Source organism: Anguilla anguilla, chromosome 2 (genome assembly GCF_013347855.1).
Source record: "Anguilla anguilla isolate fAngAng1 chromosome 2, fAngAng1.pri, whole genome shotgun sequence".
Taxonomy (NCBI): domain Eukaryota; kingdom Metazoa; phylum Chordata; class Actinopteri; order Anguilliformes; family Anguillidae; genus Anguilla; species Anguilla anguilla.
In genome coordinates this window covers 43,602,690-43,629,743 of record NC_049202.1, presented here as the reverse complement: position 1 = coordinate 43,629,743, position 27,054 = coordinate 43,602,690, and the positions used below count along the sequence as shown (strand labels likewise).

At 43.5% G+C, this 27,054-nt stretch overlaps 1 protein-coding gene across 1 annotated transcript; it reads left to right on the top strand.

Annotated features, from left to right (window-relative positions):
* Positions 1-25,553, top strand: LOC118220293 (exportin-6-like). Its single transcript, XM_035404097.1, has 24 exons — positions 1-356; positions 3,597-3,687; positions 4,062-4,174; positions 6,247-6,444; positions 7,340-7,499; positions 8,278-8,355; positions 9,839-10,352; positions 12,479-12,605; positions 13,359-13,468; positions 14,238-14,346; positions 14,532-14,624; positions 14,853-14,922; positions 15,090-15,249; positions 16,056-16,148; positions 16,534-16,678; positions 18,460-18,606; positions 19,006-19,195; positions 19,916-20,071; positions 20,413-20,527; positions 22,083-22,254; positions 22,942-23,103; positions 23,403-23,501; positions 24,149-24,379; positions 24,575-25,553. The coding sequence occupies exons 1-24, from the start codon at positions 354-356 to the stop codon at positions 24,674-24,676; spliced, it is 3,438 nt and encodes a 1,145-aa protein (XP_035259988.1). The 5' UTR covers positions 1-353; the 3' UTR covers positions 24,677-25,553.
* The last annotated feature ends 1,501 nt before the right edge of the window (positions 25,554-27,054 follow it).

Here is a 27,054-nt window from a genome sequence, read left to right as displayed (position 1 = left end):
GCAACAAGCCCTGACAATCGTGAGCATTGCAACCAGCTGAACAGATGACGACAGAAGCGTCCTTAAGGAGTTTGAAAAGAGGAGCAAATATGTATTGTAACTAATATGCGGCGGCCAGGTTTACTTTTACGTGTTAGAACAGTGAATTTATCGATGTTATTACTGTTACAGATGAGCTGTTGATATTGGTTGAGACTGGCGAGTACAAATATTACCAACGCATATTTTAGGTTCTTTCCAATTAAACGTTAAACTTGTCCAGTGTGATGGACAGACTGAACATCGCCGGAGTAAGTTAGACAACACCTCGCCTACAAACCAGCCGGGTGCGATTGAATCCGTTAACTCCGAACATGGTGAGTATTTAAAAAGGCATTCTTGTTTTTGACAAATGCGAATAATTTTCTTATGAGCAGAATTAGCTATACCTCTAGGGCAAATAGCAACCAACGCCACGGGTTCTACGTCTTTAAAGCCCTATGTTAACTGAATGTGTTCAACGTCTTGGTGTTTCAGTTGAACAGTGGAAACCTGTTGAATTCAAACACCAATTCTAAATTTCTTCTTCCCACAGGCACTTAATTGGAATTTTGTTATTTTGCTATAAGTTTACCTTGTTTCATTCGTTAGGCGTTTGAATTCGAATCATTTCTTCCTATAAACCTGTATTGGCTGGCCTACTTCAGACCGTATTTTCAAATGGGATACGTTAACCCCTTAAAACCTATTTAAAGCTCAGATCTTTTGTAAGAATCCCCTTTGTCTTAAACAAGCCCCGTCACCTACGAAAATTCATGCAGTACAGACAAGTTTCAAAGCTTAAAATGTAGAGCACATTTGTATCTAAATGACCAACTCAGCTGATCCTTCGGAGTGTCACTCAGTAAACTTTCAGGACATATTTATTCTGAAAAGCAACAAATAAATCCAAAAATAGTTTGCTATTTTTTTATTATGTGGTGGTTGCATGTACTTCTGATACTGGACGAAACCAGATATTCTTTATTTATCCATTCTCTCATTTTGACAAAGGCCTGTAGTTCAGTCACAAGGTGTCCTTTTGGAGAGCTTCTACAAAATGTGTTCATAATAGTTACTTACCACACATACTAAATTCATTTAAAACAATCTGACCACTTGGTTTTCCCTTGCTGTGTGCCCTGACCTGCGCTCAGTTGTCAGGCTGCTGTATGTCAGGCTTGTAAGTAGTAGGCTGCTGTAATTTACATATGCATTGCTTTGGAATAAAGCTTGTTTAATTTGTGTGGGCTAATATTGAGTCAATATTTTTTGTTGTAACATGGCCTCATTTTCATATAAATATTTTTAATGCAAGGCGTAGACTTTCCTAGTTTTAATTAATGACTTATAGGGTGTGCTCTGTGTGCTTGAGTAACAACAAAAGTTTTTTGTTGAGGTTATAAAGTACTATAATTATCACCTTGGGGGGTCAATTTAAGTCCTCTTTTGGGGAAGGGGACTGCCTTTTTATGTATTTATTTTTTATATCATGGTTTTACTGATCACGGTGGGTTGTTTGCATCAAAGTGCAAAGAGAATGGTTTACTGTTTATAGTGCTACACCTTGAATTTACGGCCGATAAAAGCAAAAACTTCAGAGAAGGTTACTGTTAGACGCCGAGGGCTGATTTCAAAGCCATTGGGCTTTAAGGTGTTCTTGTGTTGGGGCGCATGCAAGTAGATCCAGCACACTGGGTCTGGAATGGTTCCTTAACAAGTCCTTAACGTCTGTAACTCTAAAATGCATGTGCGTGTTGGGTGATCTTGACTTTAGCATTCTTTGGCTATTTTCCAGCCGCTTCAGAACCCAGAGCAGGTGTATCGTTTGATAAATCACTTGCAACTTCCGTAGTTCCGCGGGGAGCAACTATTTCAAGAATGTCTCAAATACCGTCCATCCTCTTCCTTTCTGTGCCTTGTTCTTATTTGGGGTCATTCATTTATCTGGACTGAATTTATTTTACATGCTTGTAAGGTTTCTCAACCTTGTTCAGAACTGTTTGTGAACTTCAACACACTTTTTGAGCTTCAGTCACAGAACAGGTGCAAGTTACAATGGGGGAGGTGGCTGTTTGTGACCGACTGTTGTAAATGGTTCTGTTTAGCCTTGTAATTTATTTAGCGAGACTAGCTCTCCAACTGGAGGTCCCCCCTCACCCCTTCCATCCCTTTTCTTTGGTGTTCATAGAGCTGCAGCTACATTTATGCTCAGATATAACAAATGTGCTCATTTCTAATAATAAAATGAAACCTGTTGTCAACCCACCGATCGTGTTTGCCTGTTCATTTTCAACAGAAATGTGTAATGTAAAATATCAACCAACCCTGGAAAATAATAAACATTACTTGCATATGGTATTTAGTTATAATAACTTAAATAGTAGCTTCCCAAATAATATTTAAAACTACCAAGTTTAGTGTGGTCTTCATACCCTTATTCATGTCGTATTAGCCAGACAAAGGGTTAAAAATAGCATATATCTTGATTAATACATCTGTGCCATGTGACTCCAACAAACGGCCTATATTGTTCTGTATCCGGATGTTTCGGTTGATTATACTGCAATAGACACTACTTCTGGCTTCTGTAGATGCTTTTTATCAACAGTGTGTCTAGCTAGTGTCAACAGTTGTGCCAAAACCACATAAGGAAGTGGGATCCTGCCTTAATAATCAGCTGAAGAAACTGTGCTGTCATTTGGGCCTTCAGTATGTTACGGTTTATATGCACTGAAGTGTCCTCTGCCAGAAAACTGCCGTTGTCCAAATCAGAGGTGTCATCACAGAAGGTAAAGTAGCTACATGGTGGTGCTAATCTTGCAGAGCATCCTGAACAAGTAAAGATTCGTTTAACTTGGGTTTTGTCTGCTGACTTGAAAGATGCCTGCATTGGTGTGTGAAGTGCAAGCATTCCATTATCCCTCTTCCTCACTGTTCTCTGTGCTTCCCCAGCACACACAAATCATCCTTCAGCCCTTTGGTTCAACACTGAATTCCACCCCCTGGCTCCTGGCCAAATGACATGTGACCCTGCATTAACAGCTTTGCTGCAGTGCAAAGACATTGTGATATGAGTCCAACTACAAGAGCAGCTGCCTGAGCTTAGTGTTTTTTTTATCTAGTTGTGGTCTATTGTCATATTATGCATTTGGTATGCACACACGTATGTTATGTGCTCTCTGGCTTAAGCAAATTATGGAATTAATCAAAAAGAAAGAAGCACCAGTGGAAATGAAGGAACTCCGAAAGGTGAAGTATCTGGTGACTCACTGATGCTGAAATGGAGCGTGCTCTGAGGAAGTAGCTTCTATACCATGTATGTCTTTCTATAGTATTACAGAATCCTGATTTCAAATGAATTTCTCCCCGTCCCTATAGATGCTTGTAATCCCATGAGCATGGCTTATGTTGGTAGAAGAGGGTTTGCAGAGTTTTACTGTGTGCAAAAGACAAGCATTTTTTGTCAGCTGTTCATAACTGCCTCTCATCTGCCTGTCTCTGTTCTGCCTCCACACCGTTCTTTCTGGTCACTTTTGTCGCATCCTGATCCCATCGCCGAAACTGGCCATGTCCAGGCGTCAGAGGAGGGCTCACTGCGTGCGCTGGAAAGTCTAATGTCAGAGTTCTTTCACAGCCGCACCACCAACGAGCGCAAGAGGGAGATTGGTGAGTCACGGCCGCCCTGCACTCCACATCGCAGACTTAGTCGAACTCCAGTTGAGACATGGTCACACCCATTATGAAAATGGGTACATGAAGAGAAATTAAACCTTGATTCATAATGATTTGGCATTTTGTATAACTCAATATGTATATATTTCAGGTTCATTGAGTTAATTGATAGCAAAAGGATATTTCTTCATGGCAGCCCCTAGTTGTACTGCTCACTGCTGTAAATGTTTTTGAAGTGCCAAGTATTTGGCATTTGATTTGAAGTTTTCAATCTGTTTTATGTTTGTTCAATGGTGAATCTTTGTCTTATTACATTGTGGCCTTGAACTTTTGATTTAATTGCTTTTTCCCTCCTTAATTTTCTGCAGAGGAGCTGTTGAATAACTTTGCTCAGCAGATGGGGGCCTGGCGGCACTGTCTCTACTTCCTCTCCAACACCCATAACGAGTACATCAGGATGTACAGTCTGACAGTATTTGAGGTGAGTGGTGCCGGACAACCTTCACAAATGTCTTTCTGATTTACTGGAAAAGTCCTTTCCTCATGTTCCCTGTTACTTTGTAGTAATGAGCTTCGCAATGAGCAAACTGGTTTCACAAATCCAATGCAGAAATTGCCGCAGTCTCTCTTCTACTGTACATGTCCCAGCAGTCTGGGGAGGAAAACAGTTTTATTAAATGTGCTCAGTTATAATTGGGATTTACGTGGGAAAGTGAGGGAATGCAGATGGTACCTCAATCGGCCATGCCCAGTTCTGGTAGCTGTTATCTATGGGCCCACTTGTTAGAAGACCAGGAACGCAGCCAAGTAACCAGGCATATTGAGGTTTTAAAAACATACAGCGCAGCTGACTCATTATTGCATTATTGATCACTTTACGATGTTCCCAAGCTTAATCCAGCATTACCAACCATGTCCTACATATTATACATACCTTGTTGATATTTATCACTTATGACTTAGTAGACTTTTGTTAAGAGGATTCCTGGGGTGCTAGATAGAGAAATTCCACACTAAGTTACAGAAAGCACCTTTGCTTTGTCATACATTTTCACATTTATTGACATTCAGAAAACTTACAACAATATATTTTTAATGATGCATAATGTAGACATTTGCATTCACATATGTACCATGTGATGTGTCAATGTCTCTTTTTATAGGCCTCTTTTAATGAGCAAAAACACTGCATCGAAAGCTATGAAAAGTGTCCGTATGCTAATGTACTTCTTTTTTTTTTAACCAAGAACAACTGTGATGTTGCATGTGATGTTGAATAGTATGCGTTTTAAGGCCATGGTTCATGGGTGTAGCTCCAGGAGAGTTGTGATGGTCCATTTCTGACCCTACTGGCCCATGACACACCACAGCTTCAGTTGCTCTGTAGAGGGCTTTGTGTGGAAGAGAACACGCTCACACAGCTCAGCCTTGATATCTCCCTAGATAAACCACAAAGATTAAAATAAGGCCATCTGCTTGTTCAGTAAAGGAGAAAAATGACTTCTTCATTTTATCACTGAAACTTTGACGTTTTGATCACTCCATACATGTCAAATTAAAGTCACCGACTGTTCTCAGTGTGAAACATCTCTTTGTTTAGGAAATCCCAGTCCACTCAATTATGTGGACTTTACAGATATTCTCGTGAGATGAGTGAATAAGGGAACTTCAAACAGTATCCACAGTTAAGATAATATGAGTGCATTGATGTAGTAGTGTAGTAGTGCTTTGAAGCAAGGTGTAATCTGTTGAAACGCCAACTAGTTCTGCAGAACAGATGCAAATTGCTGTGGGGGAGTGGTTGTTTATGATCTACTGTTGTTGGATTTGACATAATTGGTTCTATGAAACTATGTCATTTACTTTGCATAAGATATTTAAGAGTCTGGTCTTCGATTTTGGAACAAAATTGACCACCTGAGAGACACTGGATGTATAATATGTATGTGGCTGAGCCAGAGAGAACGGCATACCCCAGCCGCATGCAGATACATTCATTGTCCTGCTCTGACTTCCTCTTGCAATTCGTTGCACACATGCATTCCATTTCAAGCCTGTAAACCTTCTGACACTTTGCTTGGGTGCCAGAGTGGTGTGAGGATTTTTGTATTATTTGGCCTTTGTTCAATGCCGTCTGCTACTCTATCAATACTGAATATGGTATAGTCTGTATATTGAGTTATGGTATGTGCCTGCATGATATGAATTATGGAGGAAAAGCTGCCAGCTTCCTGCTTTGTGCATGCAATGCTCCATTTGTTTAGACCAGCACTATACTGCTGGTAAGTCAAGTAACAACTCTGCAGCCAATGATTAACTCCTTAATAGTCTTAAACTAGAATTGATCTTGTACGTCTTGTGTCTATTAATAGATGAATAAAGTAAAAATAAAATAAAACACAGTATGTTAGCAATTCCTTATTTTTCTTGCCTAAACAAAAAGACTGTGCTGCCCAGAGCACAAATATACAAACTATACATTTGTATGATTTTGGTTGGACACGACAGCCCTCTCAATCTCTCTCAATCTCTCTCAATCTCTCTCCCTTGCAGAACCTCATCAACAAGATGTGGCTGGGCTTGTCCTCGCAGGACAAGATAGAGATCCGCAGCGGCCTGCCCAAGCTGCTGCTGTCCGAGCACAAGTCCCTGCCCTACTTCATCCGCAACAAGCTGTGCAAGGTCATCGTGGACATCGGCAAGCAGGACTGGCCCGTCTTCTACCAGGACTTCTTCACCAACATTCTGCAGGTAGAGTGAACCCCGCAGCTGAGTGAATGCAAGATCATTTATTGCACTTCCTTCTGTATTGTGTTGATACTTACCAACGTAAGCTTGTTTCAACAGATGGTGCAATAACCATCAGGCACCATAATAAAAATCGTGCATGTGGTTTGTTGCTGACAGTGAGCAGATGTAGTTATCCACATTTGAGAAAGTGATGTCCACCCTTAATGACTTCAGTTTCTCTTACTGACTTCAGCCTCATGTTAGCCTCAGCTGAACATACTCTTCAAATGTATTCTCTGGGGCATGTACTGTCATTGTAGCCGAGATCTTGGTACATGGTAAATATTAACAGAAATATAGCTACATCAATTCACCATCACAAGGGATCACTCAAATATGGAAAAGAAAGGTCGCTCCACTATCAGTGTGAATAGGACAGCAGCAACAACCATGTTCAGTCACTGTTTACGGCCACTTCGTGGGAAAGTATACAAAAAAGGGAAGTTTTGTTCTTCATAGGCTGTGGAACAGTAGAGCCTAATCTGAGATATAGCCTGAATTATTCTGCTCACATTCATATTGTGTTTATTCATCATGTGTGAGCACAGTATTATTAGTACCACATGTGATATGGGGGCAAGGCCAAAACAGGAAGTCACAAAGGGGAGGGCTGTATGAACCACTTTTGTTGGCTCATTTGAACGTCCCCATGACCAGTGTCTGAACAGCAACACCAAAATAACGAAAACACCCCTGGAGCCGCGGGGCCTTACGCGCGCAGTGTAGCCTTCCTCATTCTGCGTCTCCCTCACCAACCTTCAGCTGGGTAGAGATGGGGGCGATGACAGATGTGCAGAAATGCAGGTGCTCATGCGAAGGAACCCATGGCTGTCTCTCTCCCCGTGGCTGTGTCCAGCTCATCCAGTCCCCCACCCTGGCCCCGCTGGGCCTGGTCCTCCTCAAGACCGCGTCGGAGGAGCTGGCGTGCCCCCGGGAGGACCTCAGCGTGACCCGCAAAGAGGAGCTACACAGGCTGCTGCTGGAGCAGGTCCCCACGGTGCTCAGCCTGCTGACCGGTGAGGGCCCGCCATTTTCCCCATTACTGACTTCTACCTGGAGCTAAAACCCAACCGAGGTGTTCTTGGACATGCTCTGCGTCCGAACCCGTGGCTTTGCGGTGGCTGTAAGCTGGAGGTGTAGCTTATGGCTCATGCAAATGGCCAGCATCCAAATGAAATGCTTTCAAATGGTTTTTAAATATATGCTGGCTGTCCAGGAAATATCACAAGCCCTATATAGATGAATGTGCGAAAGAACAACCCGTTTTGGCCTTTAAGCTGTCATGTTCAGGAGTGCATCTCATTAGAAATGTGGATATGCATGTGTCACCATGTAAATCCTGTTTGACTGTCAGACTGCGCTTATTGAAACATTGATTCTGTTGATTTTATTTATGCATTGTTTTTTATACAGTTTGTAAGCTGCCTTAGCTGTTGCACCAGCTTACACACAGTTGAAAATAACTGGGAAAAGTATTTTCTTTCTCCAGGGAACATGTATCTGTTATTAATCCCACCTGTGTCCTGTTCTCCTGCAGGGAGTGTGTTGTCCTGTGCTATAGATTAAGTGGGAGCTTTTGTAGCATTAATAATGATACAATTCAGTCTCACAGTTGAACTGGTATTTTCTACTGTTAGTGAGTCAGGTGTGGGAGAGTGTTGTTGTGTTTGGTGAACACTGCTCATTCACACAATGCGGAGTGCTTAAGTGTGGATAACATGTTAAAAACAAAATTTTCTGCCTAATTTCCTTTACCTCCCACATACTGAGCAAGGATTTATGTTCCTTCTACAGGTATTCTAGAAACAATTTGGGATAAACACAGCATCCCTGCCACCACACCTCCTCCTTCACCCACGTCTGAAGAAAGTGGTATGAAAGGGCTTTTCCATGGTCTGTTAGTGTTATCTTTTCAAAGCTGATGAAGTTGATGAATTTTTATCATATGGATGGGTGGGCACGTTGACAATTGCATACATTTAAAGGCATACTACGTAGGATTTCTTTCCTTGCTTTGCTCCTGTGACGCACCAGCGGAACGACTAGATATTTTGCTCTGGCTAGCTAAGTCGATACCTTTATAACATCATATTGCGGACTGCTGGAATCATGTCTCTTTCGAAAATACAGTTGTGTTCATACCAGTCAGGCAGTCACAAGCCAAAATGCTCGACTGACATATCTGATAGAATAACTCCCACTTTGCTGTTATATGCAGGGTAGCTAAGTTTAGATGAATGATGATGGAATGGGCCTACGCTAGCCAGCAGGTTTCAGTCTGCTCTAGCCTGGAAGCACAGCAAAATATAACATAAGCATGTGTATTCGCAAACACATCAATTCATTGTCGCTTTTATTTTTTTCATCTTTACATAGTCTAGCTTTGAGTATCTATTGCAGCAAAGTCTTATGCCTCTCTTGCCGGTTAGCTCGATAGGAGGCCACCTTCCCCCTTCAGCAGATCAGGGAAGTAGCCTAGAAGACCTCCAGGCTGCGGCCTACCAGTCAACCCTCCTGACAATAAAAGGCACACGACCGCACATTCACGAAGATATGAATTCAGCGAAAAATACATTGTCTCTGAAATCACGGATATTAGTCCCGAGTAATCAAACTGCAGTTGCATTTAACTCACCCTAACTTTTATGGGATAGTAGGATTTTCCAACTGGTGAACTATCCCCTTAATACCTAGCTATCGATTGCTAGCTAGCCCATATGAGCCGAGAGAAGTAGATTGGAATCTTATTCTCCAGCCTTAAGTTTTTTACTTTGTATAATATCGGACCCACAGAAAATTCTCAGGCCATCATAGCCAGCCAGCTAACGTTGCCAAACATAATTGAATTTAGTTAGCTAATAACGGCAGCTACCTAACATTACCGAACACTGACCAGCCACTTGGTTATTGTTAGTTTGCCACCAAGGCGACCCTATCTCTGCAGTACTAACCCAGCAACTGAAAATGCACCACTGTAGCCAATCTATACATGTTTCCTGTTCTTCTTCTATTGGTCACATGCTTTTCAGATGCAGCCCACAAAAAAGGGTCATGCCCAGAAACGTCCCAAACACTTTTTAGTATAACAATGGTATAGGCAGACAAGCAAGGACTGTGCATGAGTGCACACTGACACTGCATCATAGTAATAACTGAGTATGGTTGTTTTGTAATACTTTCAAGGTGAAAATCCTGGGTAGTATGCCTTTAAATCAAGGAAATGTTGAAGAAAAATGCAATGTGATTGTGTAAAGTTGGCAAACATGAAAATTTGATTGTGCTTATAAACAGTAGGCATCGTGTGACCATGGAAGCAGAAGTTGGTTTGTTTATGTTGCTCCTTTCTCTTGTGTAGGGGAGCAGATGACTAGCGTGTTCCAGGGTCCACCCTACTCCAATCAGCTGTCACAATCTCTTCCCCTGTTGGACCAGGAGAGCCTGCAGCTCTGCTCCCTTGCCTTGGAGTGCCTGGCCCATCTTTTCAGCTGGATCCCCCTTTCTTCCAACATCTCTCTATCCTTGCTGGCCACCATTTTCCACTTTGCCCGCTTTGGCTGTGACCAGCACCAGGGCAATCCGGCTCCCTCCATCTACTCCTCCGTCCCTGCCCCCGCAACTGGCAACAAACCGTGCCTTGGCCTCGAAAGTGACAGCACGCAGGTGCAGCGAGGCGGCCAGGTCGACAGGGCATGGCTTGGGGTGCTGGCCATGACCTGTGTCAATGAGCTGGTGTCCAAGAACTGTGTGCCCCTGGAGTTCGGGGAGTACCTCCTGAGAATGTTCCAGCAGACCTTCTTCCTGCTGCAGAAACTGACACGGGAGAACTCTGGCTATAGTCTCAAGAGCCGGCTGGAGGAGCTTGATGAAAGGTAAGGCCAGAGGCACGTCCCCCCCACCCTCTGCTTTCCGGTGTCTTCTGGCAGATACCCTGTGCTTGGTCAGTCTGTCTGCTGTCGATAGACTGACTGACTTGCGCCCGGTTGTCAGGAAATCTTAGGCGTGTGGGTCCCTGGTCCTTCTTTGTTGCCTTGAGGGTTATGGGCTCATGCCGGTTGACAAGCCTGGTCTTGTCACGCTTGTTTTTAGTGTGTCTGAAAGGGAAAGAGCAAAGGCCTTGGGGTCCTTGACTCTCTTCTTTGCAGGTTATTCCCCATAGAGCTGCTGCCTACAGGTGAGTGCTGGAGGTAATCTGGCATTGTGCACGTGTGAGGTATCTCTTCCTCTCCTTCTAGAACCCCCTCCCTTCCTCCACTGCTGTTGTACTCTAGGTGCTGTCCGCCAGGGCGAGCTCAGCGGAAGCTCGATGAGACATTTTTGTCTCGCCCACAGCAGGAGACGTCTGTGAGGTAAGGGGAAGGCTGCCACTTCCTGTCTTGAGTAGATCTGCTGCTCAAGCTGTGGGGGTTGCTGGTAGAGCGCTGCTAGGAAGACAAAGAACTTTGTAAAAGCTCCATACCGCCTGCAGTAATTGCATCCTGTGACCCCCACTTATTGAGGTTCCATGGCTAGCTACCCATTTGGAGAAATTAATGGTCTCCACCAATTGTTACTCACAATTCCAGGATTTAGAGTTCATGCAGTGACATGTATGGGGTAAAACTATGGCATACTTGCTCTCTCTTCCTCTTGGATCATATCTGTCCTTTTTTTTGCTTGTCTGTCCATGCGTTGAGGTCACCTTTGTTCATTTTTCCAAGGATATGGTGGCTTGAATTGATTTTTTTCCCTCAGTTTTCTAATACTTAGAGGGATGGAGGAGGTGGGGGGGGGACTTTAACTTCTGGAATACTTGCAATTAGATTTTAAATGCATGTTAACAGGGAGACCGTGTGGTGCAGCCTGTACAGCAGCAACCTCTCGACCCATATAGGCATCTACCTTTTTGGATGGAGTTCAGTTCCTCATGGTGCTCTTTGCATTGTAGTTCCCTCTCTATCTGCAACCCTCTGCTTTCCTTCTGTCTGATTAAACTGAACTAAGAAGGACAGAGTGTCTGCTCTCCTTTTAAATAAACTAATAAATAAACTGTAAGCCTGGTAAGCCTGTAGGCAATATGAATTTGACATGGTAAGTAATGGTCAGTACAACCCCACAAATAACCATGTGTTCCCATGTGATCTTGCATATGTGCATTCAGATATAAAATGAAAAAACCCCAAGGTTTCAGTGAACTATCTTTGGAGTTCCTATCTTTTGGTGTTTACTTCCGTAAGTCGCTCAGAATGCAGATCAGCAAGAACTTGCGGCAATATGCCTACACACCATGTGGAGATCATAGATAAAGCCATTTCTGCTTCAAGTGTTCTGGAATTCCTTCTAAATCGGAGCAACTGATAATGTTTGCTCATACCTCCAATCAGGAATTTGTCAGTAACTGATTTCCGAAATGGGATTTGAACACAGTTTCACCTGCTTTAAGTTTCAAATGACGGAAAGAACTATGGGAAACATTTCACAGTATGGGCCACATTAATAGGTTAAGAAAATGCATTCTTAACCTATTAATTGCACACCATTTGTCTGCAATGGTGGTTTCAGAAGGAGAGTTTGATACAGTAGTGCATTTGAAATCCAAATTAGGTTTGATATTTAATATTTTCATGCCACCCACAATCTTTCCGAGGGATTTATCTATGTTCTCCACTTGGCTGCTAAAGGCCCTTGACTAGCATGTTTTTTCTGCTGTATTTCAGGTGTGTTTGGAGTCAGTGGTTGCCCATCTCTTAGGTAAATGTTAAAGGGATTTTACTTATATTTAAACAGTTTCTAGTTTAAGATGTTTTCTTGTTTCATTTTATTTTTACTTTTATTGGCTGCCTAATACTTCAGTTTGTTTTCTTTTTCTTATTGTTTTGGCTGAAATCGAGCCTGAAACTGTGATGTTTTTCCCAATTGTAAACATTTGTTTTCTTCGCTCAGAAGTACATTAAACATCTTTTTCTTGTGAACATTGGATCTGATGGTGGTGTTTGTCCTCTTTATTGTTTGTTCTCAGCTATGTGCAGAAGTTCACAGAGTTCCTGAGGCAGTTCATCAGTGTTCATCTGAAGCGGATAGAGTCCAACACGCTGTTCCCCACGGTGGACTTTCTGGCACTGCTGTTCAAGTACACCTTCAACCAGGTAACACACGCACTGATTATTTATGTCTCTCATACTTGATTGCCCCACCATTCAATATTTCCACAAAATGAACTAAACACTGTCTTGTTGTTCTCATAATACTTGGCTCATTGTTTAGAGCTACAGCTGGGTGCCTATAGATAGTTTTGCTATTCTTGTGATACTTTCCGTTAGCACCGAAGAATCTACTACTGCTATTGTGAACCGCTCAGTTACAAGCCCAAAGATGCTGTACATGCATGGAAAGATTTTGAGGCCTGCTGTCTTTTCTGATATGAATGCCTTGTGCTGTGTATGATTTCTCCCGAGCTGTGAAAAACTGAAGTGGATGGTCTTTACCAGCTTTCATGGCTGTGGAATGTCCCCACAAATGTCCAAAGTGCTGTACAACTTTGCCTTATCATAGCAGTTCTACTTCATGTTCTAGTGTCTTGGAGAAGAAAACCTACTAGAGCAGGAAGTGCAAGTGGTTTTAGCCTTTAAAAAACCTTAATGCCTTCACAGCTTCCTGTTTCTGTTGGAAACCCCCTTTCAAATGACTTTCTAATGTAATGCAGGCTTACTGTTTTACTGAAATTAACTTTCAACCTTATATGCACAATTATATTTGTCTCTAGCCACATACTTATTGTGCTCATTTTAAAATGATCCTAATCTTGGAAATGTAACATGCAGGGTAACAGTCTGAAAGTTGGCAAAGAAGCACATTCCTGTGAGTAATTTTTTATTCCTTTAATATTGCTCTGTTTACAGCCCACTCTCGAGGGATACTTCTCTTGTCTGGATATATGGGCCATCTTCCTGGACTACCTGACCACAAAAATAAAAACCCGATTCACCGACAGAGATGGCATGCTGAACACGTAAAACATTTTTTAAACTTGAATTATGTTTGTGTGTACAATTCCTCATGTAATTATATGAAGCATATTGAGATGTTCTGCACAATTTGTGGATTTCTGAAAAGAACACACCCATAACTCCAAATGGCAAGGTGTAGCATATGGTGCAGTAAAAAGAGCACTGTAATTTGGACCTGGTCCTTTGTCTTTTAAGTCACTGAGGGAGCGCTACTATTGTATCCTACCCTAGTAAAAGCCCTGGTTCATAAATGGGTTACAAGTATGTCTAAGATGTAAAAGTCTGAGTGACACTCCTTAAGGGCATCTGTAATGTTAATAAATAATTGAACCTAACTGATGCTTAATGTATTGGGTTTGTGTCCCAGTGGAACAGCCTCCAGAGATGGTAAGCCTTTTATTTGTGAGAGGTTTGAGTTTGTAGGAATTGCTGTTCCCCTGCCCGTGCTTACAACACAGAGGAAATGATGTACGTGTTTTGTAACCTTTCAAGTGATAAGTGATACCTATTTGTGGTCTGCCTCTCACGGTGCTTTGCACGACTTCCTGCTTTCTCAATTTGCCACATCCGTCAGTAGCCTCAGGACATGTATGTCATTGATAGTCGTCAGTATTCCTCTGTTACTATGTATGCGTCATACTTACACAATATCAAATAATGTTATTGCCCTCTCCCTGTATTTGTGGTGTAATGTGTGTGTGCGTGTGAGGTGACCCATTCATTTCTGTTCCTGCTGTTGGACCTGTTCTTTTTTTATTTCTCTCTGTTCAGGTATAAGGATGTCTTGGCCATACTGCTGCAGGAGGTGCTGAATTATATCCAGTTTCGATATAATCAGTCGCAGCTGGAGGAACTGGATGACGAGACATTGGATGATGATGTAAGAACAATTGGCAGAACTGGAGATGTTTTCTGAAACACAGACATGTCTGCCAGTGCAATACAACACCATCCATTCTTGTGCAAAATGTTGTCCTTGATATAATCACTTTAATCGAACAATAAAGCTTTAGATAGGATTTTAGGGGGACATCCAAAAGTTTTGTATTTTCATGATTTCCATAGCAACAGACTGAGTGGCAGCAGTACTTGCATCGGAGTCTGGATATTGTTGCTAAGGTGACGGAGCTGCTGCCGTCTCATGCCTTCTCTACTCTGGTAAGTTCTGCCTCCTCATCCAGCCTACAGATGGCTGTTTGCTTTGAAATGGTTTCCCTGTTGTCTCTGCTATGAGCCTTCTCTGAGAAAGTCATCTCAATCCACTAGAATAAATGTTAAAAATATAAGATGCTTGAAAATTCAATTTTTTTGTGTAATTTGCACTAATTCTGCCTATTCCAATTCACTGTGTGGGTGTTTTGACTTCTGTTGTATTTCCTATCTCAGTATCCATTGCTGCAGGAGAATTTGAATGTGTACCTGGGGCTGCAGCAGTTTGTTGTCTCCACAAGCACAGGTAAGGAGGACCTGGATTAAGATGGTTTCTGACCGCCTTACTTGTCAAAATGTGACGAGTAATAGAATGTGTAACTAGCATGGAAAATATAGAGCATTCTTCATGTATATGTTGTGTTTTCATCAGTGTTTCTGAGAACTATGCTTATGTTTGTCACCCCCCTGCAGGCCGGAGGCTGAACATCAGCACAGAAAATGATTGCCGGCGGCTGCATTTTGCACTGCGGGACTTGAGCTCCCTCCTTCGGGCCACAGGCAGACTGGGCGAGCACTTCATCGGGCTCGACTTCGCCACCCGCTTCAATGATGCGCTGACGGTGGTGGAAAGGTGAGGGGGAGACGCAGAGGCGAACGCAGTGACTTCTCTCTCCTTCTCCACTCTCGTTTGTGTTCACCGCTGCCCGTTTCAAACTGATGAACGTTTCTTCTTTCACACGAACGAGAACCAAAAGCCCTCTCACCCTAAAAGCTTTTCAGTAGCTTTATAAAAAGTCCTCTGAAGAAAGTAGATGTGAACGTTCTGTTAAATTGCCAAGTCCGTGGGAATTACCTCATGGCTTTGTGCAGATATACATTGCTTATTTCATAGATCCGTTTAGCCTCTCAGAAAATAATCCTGGAATACTGGGTATTCATTTTCTTGCTTATTGTAGACTAAAGCTCTTTCAATAAGCTTAAATGTACATGTAATTTGACAGAATGTATATTTAAAATAATACTTCGTTTGTTTGAAAGGGTAATGATGGCACCATGGCATAATTTTACATTCTCTGAGCGTACGTTTTGAGAGGCCATATCTCAGCAGTTCCTACATCCTGCTGTGCTTTTCAGTGGTGTGTCTGCGTGTCCTTCTGAACACAGTGTCCTCCAACTTAATCTTGTGTAATTACCCCCCAAAATCAAATGGTAAGATAAATGCAGATGTAAATACATGCTCAGATAGAGCCCCGTGCTGCGCTTCTCCTGACTTTGCAAAGAGATTCGATAAAGTCCATTAAGTACCTCAAGTAAGGTTCATTAAGTTCAAGCTGATGTACAAAGACCTCGTGACAGCCGAGCTGAGGGAACAAAGTGTTTACTGTTCGGTTGGTTTGGGTTTTCATGGAAGTTGTGTGCCTTTTTCTTTGAACACAGGCTGGTTGAGGTGGCCTGCTACAGCTCCCAGACCAGTGTGCATGACCTGCAGACCGCCATGGCCTCTGTGCTGAGGCCAGATCTCATCGATGTGTGAGTCTACTGTGTTTGTGTCCCCACATGAGTCTCGCTGTGGGAGTGTGCACCTGGAAAACCTGATAGGCCTGCTTTTAATTACTTGCCCAAGGGAAATGCATTGTGCTATTAGGCAGTTTAATGATAATTCAAGTCTGACATGATAATAATAAGACAATCAGCCATCTAGATGGTGTTATTATTTACTTTGCCAGGCTCTTGTTTGATGTTTCTTATTTGTAATACTTTTGTATCTATGGGAGACCTGTGTGCGTGTGTAGACTGGTGGTGAAAGTGTTATTGTTTAACACTGCATCAGGGTTCAAGGGGAAGCTCAGGAGAGGAGGGTTGTTTTAACTGTGCCTCCTTCCTCCTCTTAACGACTTGATCGTTTGTGCCGCAGCCACGCCCAGTCTCTGGCAGCTCTTCAGGCCTACTCCCATTGGCTGGCTCGGTTCTACAGCGAGGTGCAGCACCAGAACCAGACGCGCTTCGTCGCCCTCGTCACCTCCGCCATGGATGCCGTCGCCCCCCTCATCAGCGCCAAGGTACCGGCGCGCGTCTTCCCCGAAGCGCCGCTGCCGTTTACCTGTCGTCACGGCGTAGCGCTCGCATCACAAACTCAGAGACGGGGCGGCGTCCGCGCGAAACGCCGCTCGGATGAGTTCGGATTCGTGTTGTTTTTCAGCCGAGGGGGAGAAACCCACCTCTGCCTTGTAACAGAGAAGCAATCCAGTCAGGAAAACACTTCAGACCAGATCCAATCACGGGGGTCTTTTATATCAGCCGAAAGAGTACGCCTGTCGACAGCGCCAACGCGGTGCTAAAGAGGGTGTTATTTACAGCCATCTTTTATATCCTCTTAGAGAGGCTGCGCGCCCCTTTGTGTGGGTACCGTATGAATTACATTTGCATCCATCTCATTAGGCGGGAAAATAAAACTTTTTGTCGGCCCCCTTTGTTACGCCTCGTACTCCCTTCTGCTTCCTGTTCAAGGCCTGTCGGGGTGGAGAATGGGACTCAGCCTCTAATATCTGGGCCCTCTGACTCACACTGTTGCTCAGCCAGCTTTGATTACAAGCAAGTTTGAATAGAACAGAATAAAATTGCATTACTGCCAAAATATGATGATAATAAAAGCGTGGATAAAAGCATGTTAATGCTTCATAGTCAGATGACTCAGGCTTTTCACGCAGCACCAGTCTATTCACTGAGAGAGCAGAATTTAGAGTGCGATTTAGGTTTTTTTTTTTTTTCAGAAAATCCCAATTCGCGCAAACCGCGGCCTGATGTTACATAAGTATGCGAATGAATCTTCCGAGCCCCGGTTTGTTGCGCTGTTGCATGCATATGGATATGAATCTCTCATTTCATTCAGCATTATAATTGGCTTTATGATGAAACCGTGGCGGGAGTCTTCAGTGTCGGTGCGGTGCAGATCCGGCTGGTTTTCCCTCGTTTGCGGGAAGCTGAAGAACACGTCGTCCTCGAGCGGCGAGGGTCTCCGGAGCCCAGCGCGCCCTCATTAGCGCGCGGGTTCCTGTTTAGCGTAAACAGGGAGCGCTAAGGGAGTGCGCGAGTGCCACGATGAGTCACCGATTTCGGGGCTAACGACACGGCCCTGCCGCTTGGGTGACTAATCGCGCTCCGGAGGACGTCTGCGTCGTGCGGGTCGTAAACTTTACAGCTCGCTGTACGGAATCGGGTCCCGCTTTAAAAAAAAAAAAACGTTAATCAAGCTGACGTCAAGGATATTTTTTTCCCTTTCCCTTGCCCTTATTTCTGCTGTAGAACTGCCCCCAAGCCTTTTGCTAGCTTTACAGTTTCAAACAGCAGTGAGCATTAACACAGCAGAGGCCTGTGTAAAAATGGAATCTCTAATTTAAATTGGAGAAACAGAATTCAAATGAAGAAATTAGCTGTGGCTTCACATATAATTGTTTATTGAAAGCAATTTAAAAGGAATGAATTGAAATGTCCTTTGAACGCACATCTTAGATTAGGGTTCTCAAACTTCAGTCCTGGATGGCTGCAGTCTCTGCTGGCTTTTGCGGTTTCCTTTCAGTCAGCAGCAAATGTAGGCCTTGGAAACAGGGTGTATAGACTTGAGCCAATCCATGATTTAAATGAAGCACTTAAGTGCAGGAACACATCAATAACCAGCAGAGACAGAGGCCCTCCAGGATTTGAGTTTCACTTCCCTGCCTTACTGTAGATCTTGGAAAAAGTTATCAGAGGTAACTGAGAGGCTTGTACACTGGCAGTCATCCCAGGTCGAAGTTTCCAGGCTCCTGTTTATTGGACCTTTTCCCTCTCCTGTCCCTCCCAGGTCCCAGAGAAGCTGCTCTTACCAGCCTGCCATCTGATGGTGTCTCTCACCACTACAGTACGGCCAGTTTTTTTGATAACTCTGCCTGCGGTGCAGAACCTCTTCAACCTGGTAACCAACGACTCTGCTGGCAGGCTCCCCCCGGAGGTCAGAACACAAAAATGCATCTGCTCTGTCACTGTTGACACCACAGCATGAACTCTATATTAGCGCAGTATCACAGGGATACGGTAGACATCCTCTGTTGTATCTCACTATAATTTTGACATTCATTTTTCCCTTATGAAATGTCAAATTTAACATTCAGCGCCCATACTAATGCACAGGGCATCCAGAAAAGTTGTTCAAATATGAACTCCTGCTGTTCTAACAACAAGAAACATTACTTTCACAGGTTTCTCGTGAAAGGTAGTATTATCCCATGTTCATGTTCAGGTGCTGACCTGCTTGCTGTCGGTACAGAGAGATGATTCTCACGCGAAGTGAAAGGTGCGTTTTGTTGAACTGTTGAGCCGAGACGGTAGCGCTGTTCTTCTCTTCCCTCAGGCCCTGGTGCTGGTGTGCAGAGCCCTGTCCAACGTGCTCCTGCTCCCCTGGCCCAACCTGCCCGAGAGCGAGCAGCAGTGGCACAGCCGCTCCGCCAACCACTGCAGCCTGCTGGCGGCGCTCACCCGCCAGTACCGCCAGCTGAGGGACGGAGCCGGCCCCCAGCATGGCCGCCCGGGTCTGGAGGAAGGCGAGTGCAGGCCGCCGCGCTCCCCTCGCTGCTCGGAGAGCCCGAGCAGCGCTAACCGCGCGCGTGCTAAAAGCGCACTAAAAGCAGGGCTTTCCAGGTCGATAATGGCAATGAGTACTCACAGCCCAGCCCAGTTATCGTTTCAATTACTTGGCCGACGCACTTAAGCAGAGCAAAGTATAGTAATGAATAACATCTGTGTTGCATCAACGTGAACCACACATGAAACCAGTAACTTTCCTTTTACTATTTACACATAAAAGAACATGTTTATTAGATCACATAAAATCTGTGAACATTTCAAACAAAGCATTGGTTTTCATCGTAGAAATAAGCCTATGAAAATGGCCTCCTTCTCCCAAAAGCTATTCAACACATATGACAATAAAGAGAAAAAAATAACACTAAAAATGCATGCAGCTCATGGACCAACTTTCATTTCTATCTGCATATTATATTCCTTTTACTGTTTTCTTTTGTTGAGTCCAATGTAAGGTTTGTTCATTGTTCAGGAGTGGGACTAGAAAATGGGGTGTGAGGCTTCATTGGAAAGGGCTGTTGGACTGTGTGTTACAGCAGTAAGGAGAGTGTTACTCTGTGAGGACTCTGTTTGTCACAACTGTATGATGAGTTTGAGTATAAGGGAACTGATCTCTGATAGGGTATATGAGTAAAGCCTGGCTGCAGCTCATATTAGAGTTTCTGTGTGTGTCTATTTAGTGAAATCGGTGGTGCACAAGACACTGTGGATACTCAGGGACATCGTGGAGAGCATCTCGGGGGAGTCCACCAAGTCCCGGCAGATCTGCTACCAGTCTCTACAGGAATCTGTGCAGGTGTCTCTGGCCCTGTTCCCTGCTTTTATCCATCAGCCAGGTACTAAGCTGATATATCCTCAGACCCCCTCCGCTTTCTCATGAGCTTATCAGCTTATTACATTATATTGACCTCATTCATCAGTCTGTAAGCTTTTATGTTTTCATGTTGCCAAATCGGTGCTATCATGCTTTCTCATAAATGAAAAGTAATGATATTTCATTTCAAGTAAATATTTTTACTGTGTCCATTGAAAATAATCAGTAGAAATGAGCCCTTTGCATATTGTCACTAAACCTAGGGCTCAGTTTCGCAAGGCATAGACATTTATCTGTGACGTAGTGTAAAGTGGATGCCTGCGCTCACTCCTCTGAATGTCCTTTTCTTTGCTTGTCTCTCAGATGTGACTGATGACATGCTCAGCTTCTTCCTCACCCTGTTCCGCGGCCTGAGGGTTCAGATGGGCGTGTCGTTCACAGAGCAGATAATCCAGACCTTCCTCAACATGTTCACTAGGTAAAAATGAGATAAGATAAGCCTTTATTGTTTCCAGGAGAAATTTGTCTTGGACATTCCCGAGTTACCGTTGGTCTCATAGCAGATTTTAAAAAATTACTAAGGGGGTAAAAACACACAGATCACTTCAAGATATTACATATTCCCCACAAAATATTGCACATTTCCTCCCATGCAGTATCCATCCAGTATACATTCTGTGCACATTCACAGGATATTGCCGGTTTCCTACCATATCATGCAATCCATGCACACATCCACACAAGTATGTTGCGCCTTAACAATACATTGCAAATTGCAGCTCAAAAGAAGTAATCAAGCTTTTACTATTCAGTAACCTGATTGACAGTGGAACCAGAGAGAATTTGTACCTATTCAGCTTACTGTTTGGTAGCCTGTACCTTCTTCCGGATGGCTTTGACAGCCTACTTCATCGCTGCCTCTTCAAATATTTCCCGAAGAGAAGATGGAGGTGACATGCCAATGATTTTCCCTGCCCTTTTAATCAAGTTTTATGTTTGTGATTCAGTGGCTGCTCTGAAGAATGATAACCTAACGCGCCGGTCCTCTCCATACACCCTGCGCCTCAGCAAAAAGGGCAAAGGTTAATTGATTTGTGCACAAACACTCTCAACCTGTCTGGCCCAGTTCTGATTAAAATCAAAATACACTCCTAAATATTTGTACACTGCAACCTGTTCGATTACCTCCCTGTGAATTGATACAGGGTCATGGTCACCAACAGACCTGGAATCAAAGACTATTTTCTTGGTCTTGTTCGCATATAACATCAGGTTGTGCCTCTCACGCCACCAAATGTATGTAAATTGGTGTTATTTGGTTTGATTGCTGCATGACCTGAACTTTAAATTGAGTTTTTTTGTGCTGGTAATTGAATCATTGCCATTATACAGTACATTTATATTGCTTAAGACTCCTGGGTTACCTCACTAGACTGGAGTGGAATATTTTTGGTACAAATTTGCACATTTATTTCATTGTTCCAAAGGGCTGTGAAGGCAGTACCAGTATCTGTCCTTGTAAATAGTCTTTCAGTCTTTGAGTGTGGAAATGAGAGAGAGACTGCAGGTCTGTGTTGAGTCAGTGTTCTTTGGGCGTGAAGCCTTTGGACTGAACCTGTTCCTTATGCTACCCTTGTTTCATGTTGTGACTGGAAAGTAGGGCTGGGCGATTAATCAAATGTTATTTTCACTTACGATATTTACTGACCAATGCAGGTTAGTCCCTTGCTCACGGATACAAAGGCAGTGCCCCACCTGGGAACTGAACCTACAACTTCAGTTAAAAGCCCATTTTCCTTGCCGTTATGCTACACTGTCACACCTGTGTTCCGCGATGACGAAAGTTGATCCGAGTCCCGTCATACCTTTGACAAGCTGGCGAGTAGGTCACACGGCCACATGTTCCAGCTGTGCTGAGCGGAGCGGCAGGAGGATGGGCGTCTCTCTCGCGTTTGGGCGATGTCCCGTCGCTCGCGGCGCGCCGCTGGCTTTGTGAACGCGAGCATCGCGTCTCGCTGTCGTCTGGCCCGCAGGGAGCAGCTGGCGGAGAGCATCATGCGGGAGGGCAGCGCTGGCTGCCGGGTGGTGGAGAGGTTCCTGAAGATTCTGCAGGTGGTGGTGCAGGAGCCGGGCCAGGCCTTCAGACCCTTCCTTCCCAGAATCATCTCCCTCTGCATGGAGCAGCTCTATCCCATTTTGGCCGAGGTGAGCACGAGGCCCTCATTTAGCACACATTCTCAATGGGGTCTTGGAAGTGATGTCACAATTCTGAGAGCCTGGCAGTGTCACAGTGATATGTCTGGTATTGTGACTCATGCTGCTTAGCTTTCTAATCAGTCCCATTGTGAGGTTACTGAAGTGAGGCATCTAGTGAATAGCGCAAGTATATTTCCTAGTAATGAAGATTAAAGGGATAGTTCACTCTCGGGATTTTTGTCATTTCAGTTTTAGTGTTTGCTTTTGATTAGCCCCGACAGCTTTCGTGTGTAATTAAGGGTATTTTAGACACTTGAAGTGGTGAGTATCTGGGCATTCTGTGTTCATGGTCATGCAAAGGAGATGCACATCAAGTAACTCCAAAGCAGCTTGTGCGGTAGCTTCATGCTTCCTTCCAGAGGTTATACAGATGACTATAATATTATAGCATAGTCACAATAATAAAAGTAAATATATGTTTTATATAATTCCAGTACCTTTGTCCTTCTCAGTTCTAACGCAGTGAGGTTCTTTACTCCCATGGACCCGTGTAGGAATATCACTGTAAGAAGCTGCGCCTTAATTTCCTTGAGCTTTGGTTGTATGGCCATAGGAAATGGCTCTGACCAACAAGCGTGTTTCAAAAAAATGAGTGTTGTGACGTACATGCCCACGTGTGCACGTCTGCGTCCGCAGCATTCCTCCCCGGACGTGAAGGCGGAGCTGTTTGAGCTGCTTTACCAGGTGCTGCACCACAACTGGAGGTACTACTTCAAGAGCTCTGTGCTCGCCAGCGTGCACAGGAACGCCCCCGAGGAGCCCGTGGAGAACGAGGGCCAGTTCACCGCTGCCATGCAGGTCTGTGGCCTCCATCTTTAGCCAGCCAATCACAACTGTTTTTACAACAGTGTGACGAAGTTAATGTTGAGTCTGTGTTGATCAAGAGCTGTGATGTAAAATATTTATGGCTGATCTGCTAAGAATAGCATCAGCTTTATTGTAGCTAAGATAATTATTACATTGTACTTACTGTACTTTTATGCCAACTGCAGAGAAGTACATGTTCATGTTTATATCATCCACTTGACTGAAAATGCAAGAGTTAAACCCTTGTAAATGGCATTCTCTGAATCTTTCCTAATGGTCTGCTTTCCCAGGCTTTCGGGCAGTCTTTTCTACAGCCAGACATTCACATCTTCAAGCAGAATCTCTTCTATCTGGAGTCCCTCAACAGTAAGCACAAGCTGTATCACAAGGTAAGTAACCCTTGATGACTTGATTTGACTGTCCATTCTCTACAATCTCAACACCCTAAGAACAGAGTGTCACACTGCAATTTCTCCACCCATGATTGCTGTACAGATACAAGCTGGAATCTGTAAACATGCCGTCTATCTTCAGGGACGGAACGGACCTGTTTACGCTCCGAGTTTAATTGTCTTAAGAAAAACGTCCTCCGGAAACTTCTTCCCTAAACTTCTTCAAGCACCGTCTCTGTCTTTCTCATACTCAACTTTATTCCTTGTGTTCTAGCTTGTGTTAATGCTGTCAGTTTTCATGTCTTCCATTTCTTGTATTTTTATGTTGCTGTCATGTTCATGTAATGCTGTGTTCTTGTTTTGTGTTCCTATGTGTTCGTGATGTATTTATATTTAATTCTAGAATTTACTCAGTATTATAAGTATATTTACCTTTTAAATCACAAAGGAAAATTGAAGCTCTTAAATTATTAATAATAATAATAATAATAATAATAATAATAATAATATTATTTTCCATTGGAACTCCTTGGCACTCCTACAGCACTTCACCTTAATTCATTCAAGATATTTTCAGGGTCAGCTTTTAGTGCGGGGTTGTCTCCTGCAACCTTCCCTAAACTCACTCGCGTTTCCTCCTGCAGAAGCTGTTCTGCACCTCCATGCTGTTCCACTTCCTCAATGTGCTGCTGCTGGTGCTGGTGCGCAGGAGCCATGACCTGCTGCAGGAGGAGATCGTGTTGGCCGTGTACAACATGGCCTCGGTGGACTTCGACGTATTCTACTCCACCTTCCTGCCTCAGTTCCTCAGCAGTTGCCATGGCATCGATGCCAACCAGCGCAATGTCCTGGGGTGTAACTTCAAGATGGAGCGGGTAAGGTGCCCTCTCTTGAATAGGCTTTACACACCTTCCAGTTTCAGGTATTTTGTGTACTAGATGTACGTACGATTCAGATGGCTTTATTACCTCTACCTCTGGCATGCAAGCACTATATACGATTTGCCATCATGGGTATGTGATCATTTTGATCATTATGACTGTGTTCTTGTGCTTGTTTTCCCTGTGCAGGACCTGCCCTCCTTCACACAGAGTGTGCACAGGCTGGTAAATGACCTGCGCTACTACAGGCTGTGCAATGGCAGTCTGCCCCTAGGGAGTGTCAGGCTATAGCAGGTCCTCCTTCCTGTACCGTTACCTGGACACTGTCGCTCAGCAGCAACCCTTCTACCGCTGTCCCTGACAGGCTCATCTCTGGCTGGGGAGAGGGTTCCAATGGGACTGCCCTGCAGGTTTGGAACCTTGTCACCTACAAATTTCATTGGACTGTCCACCACGTTCCCCCAGTTTCACACAGGAAACGGCATTATGACGCTGCAGGACCCTTTCCAGCCCCCTCAGGCAGGGCTGTGAGGAGCTCGGCACATTCCTCCTTCCCTTCGACGTTTCCACTTTGAGAAAATGCTCTGAGAGACGAGTTCCATTCCATTTAGAGGGTACAGAAATGACTCCTAAATAAAATGTGTTGTGCATACTTTTCTTTTTGTAAAAAGCAAAGACAGATTTTATTGGTTTTATTGGTCGTTTTTCATTGACTCATTTGTATTTTGTTATTTTAACTCGTGTTTTTATTTTTATTTTTTACTTCTGTATAGTTTACACATGTCTTATGTTAAGGTTTATTGAATACATTGAGAACTTTTTTTGCATCAGGAAAATGTAAAAAAACATTTTCCAGACAGGAAATTCTAGGGAAAATGAAAAGTCTTAAGATGACCAGAGAATGCCACTGTGCCTTCCAGTCAGATGGAAGAGAACAGATCACTGAGAAAATAATGTCAGTGTTGCATAATAATTCTTGTCATGGGGTGTGTTATTTATTTTGGATGAATTCCCCACTTTTTTTTGAGAGGACTAAATGTCCAAACTTCTGTGAACACAACTGGATGCCTGTGTACCTTCTGCAGGGACTTTGTGTGGAAAGCTTTTAAGCCCTCGGTGGCACGTTTTTATGCTGATTAACCCAGGGAATAAACTATATGAACAAAGATGGTGTGGTGTTATGCGAAATGTGTTGTCTTAAGATGTCTGAAAATTGTGGTGTTCATGGGAGACGTAGTGCGTGAAATGCCTTCTGCACCAGCTGTCAGTTTTTACGGGTTTATGCAGTCAAATGCAGTCAAATTATGTTGTAGTCAATGCTTTTGTTGTGGTCAAATGTTTGTTATACTTCTATAATGTCATTACTGTCACCAGACCCATCTTGTGGCTGGGCCCATCACAAGTTACAAATAAAAATAATTTAATCCAGTCAATAGCCTCAGCAGACACACCCACAGGCCGACCCCCAAATTTTGGGAAGATAATGATGCTGTGCAGCTGTGTAGATCTGTCATATCCTGGCTGTCATAAATGAATTATTGCACGCTAACCTCAGAATGGGAGATTACATTAAGTGTTCTTGTTGTGGAAGACATGGTGTGCCCCATTACTGTACCAAGAACCATCTAGCTCAGCTCTTAAACATGTTGTGAAGGAGACACCGTGCAGTACAAGGAATATGGTGGTATATTTAGCGCCTGAGAATTGGTGTGAAAGGTATGTTAAATGAAACTGCAGGTGGGTGTCACTTGTCATTGTCTTTTCGGTTGATGTGTGACGGAGATGTCTGTCAGAAATCCCAGATGGTGCCGTCCAGTCCTTGAGAAGTCACCTTTGCCGTACTGGGGAATGAGAAGAAAGGTGGTGTTAGACTCAGTACAGAACAATCTGTACATTTTTGTGCACCAATTCAATGCACATGGTGATGCTAGTGGTAAACCTTTCAAACAAAAAACACAAGCAGCTCAAAGTGCTTCACACTATAAAAAAAACAATATAAGGGCAAAATGCATACAGAATCAAGTAAGTAGCTCAGGTGTAAGACTGGTAGTCAGCTGCTCAGTGTCTGCCAAACAGCCAAATTGTAGATCTGTTTCATTACAATTAAAAGTACTTCAATAATGTGCTCTTTGAATTATAGATGTGATTTATGAGAATGCTATGGATTTGGAAAATTGCCGTTACCAGCTTGTCACCATTTTTAAAAATATATCTCGACAGGTATGGTGTGTATGATGGCTAATTGTCATAGGAAATTCCCAAACTGCTCTCCTGAATGTGCCCCCAGTAGGATTCTGTTATTTATGTATAATTGACTACATTTTTTATTCTGCTAATCAATTCAACTTGGTTCAGCTGAAGCTTGCGTTTGCAGTGTCATATTCAGGCAGTAACGGGTGATCTATCATTGGCCTTGACACTGAGGTAAATGACCCGTTGTTCTTGTTTTTACCCAATGGTACATGTTTGTCTGTCTCTGCTTATTTATGAGATGGGTACCTCACATATAGAATGTTGTATACACATGCAGCATATGTTTCAAGAGTTCAAAATGTCTTCCTTGTGATTACGCCTTTGACACGCATGTAGTAAGCAGAAACACGAAGGAATGTGTTTCGACTTGCCCTATAAAAATACAGGGATGTAGCCAGTAATTGCCACTTATAATA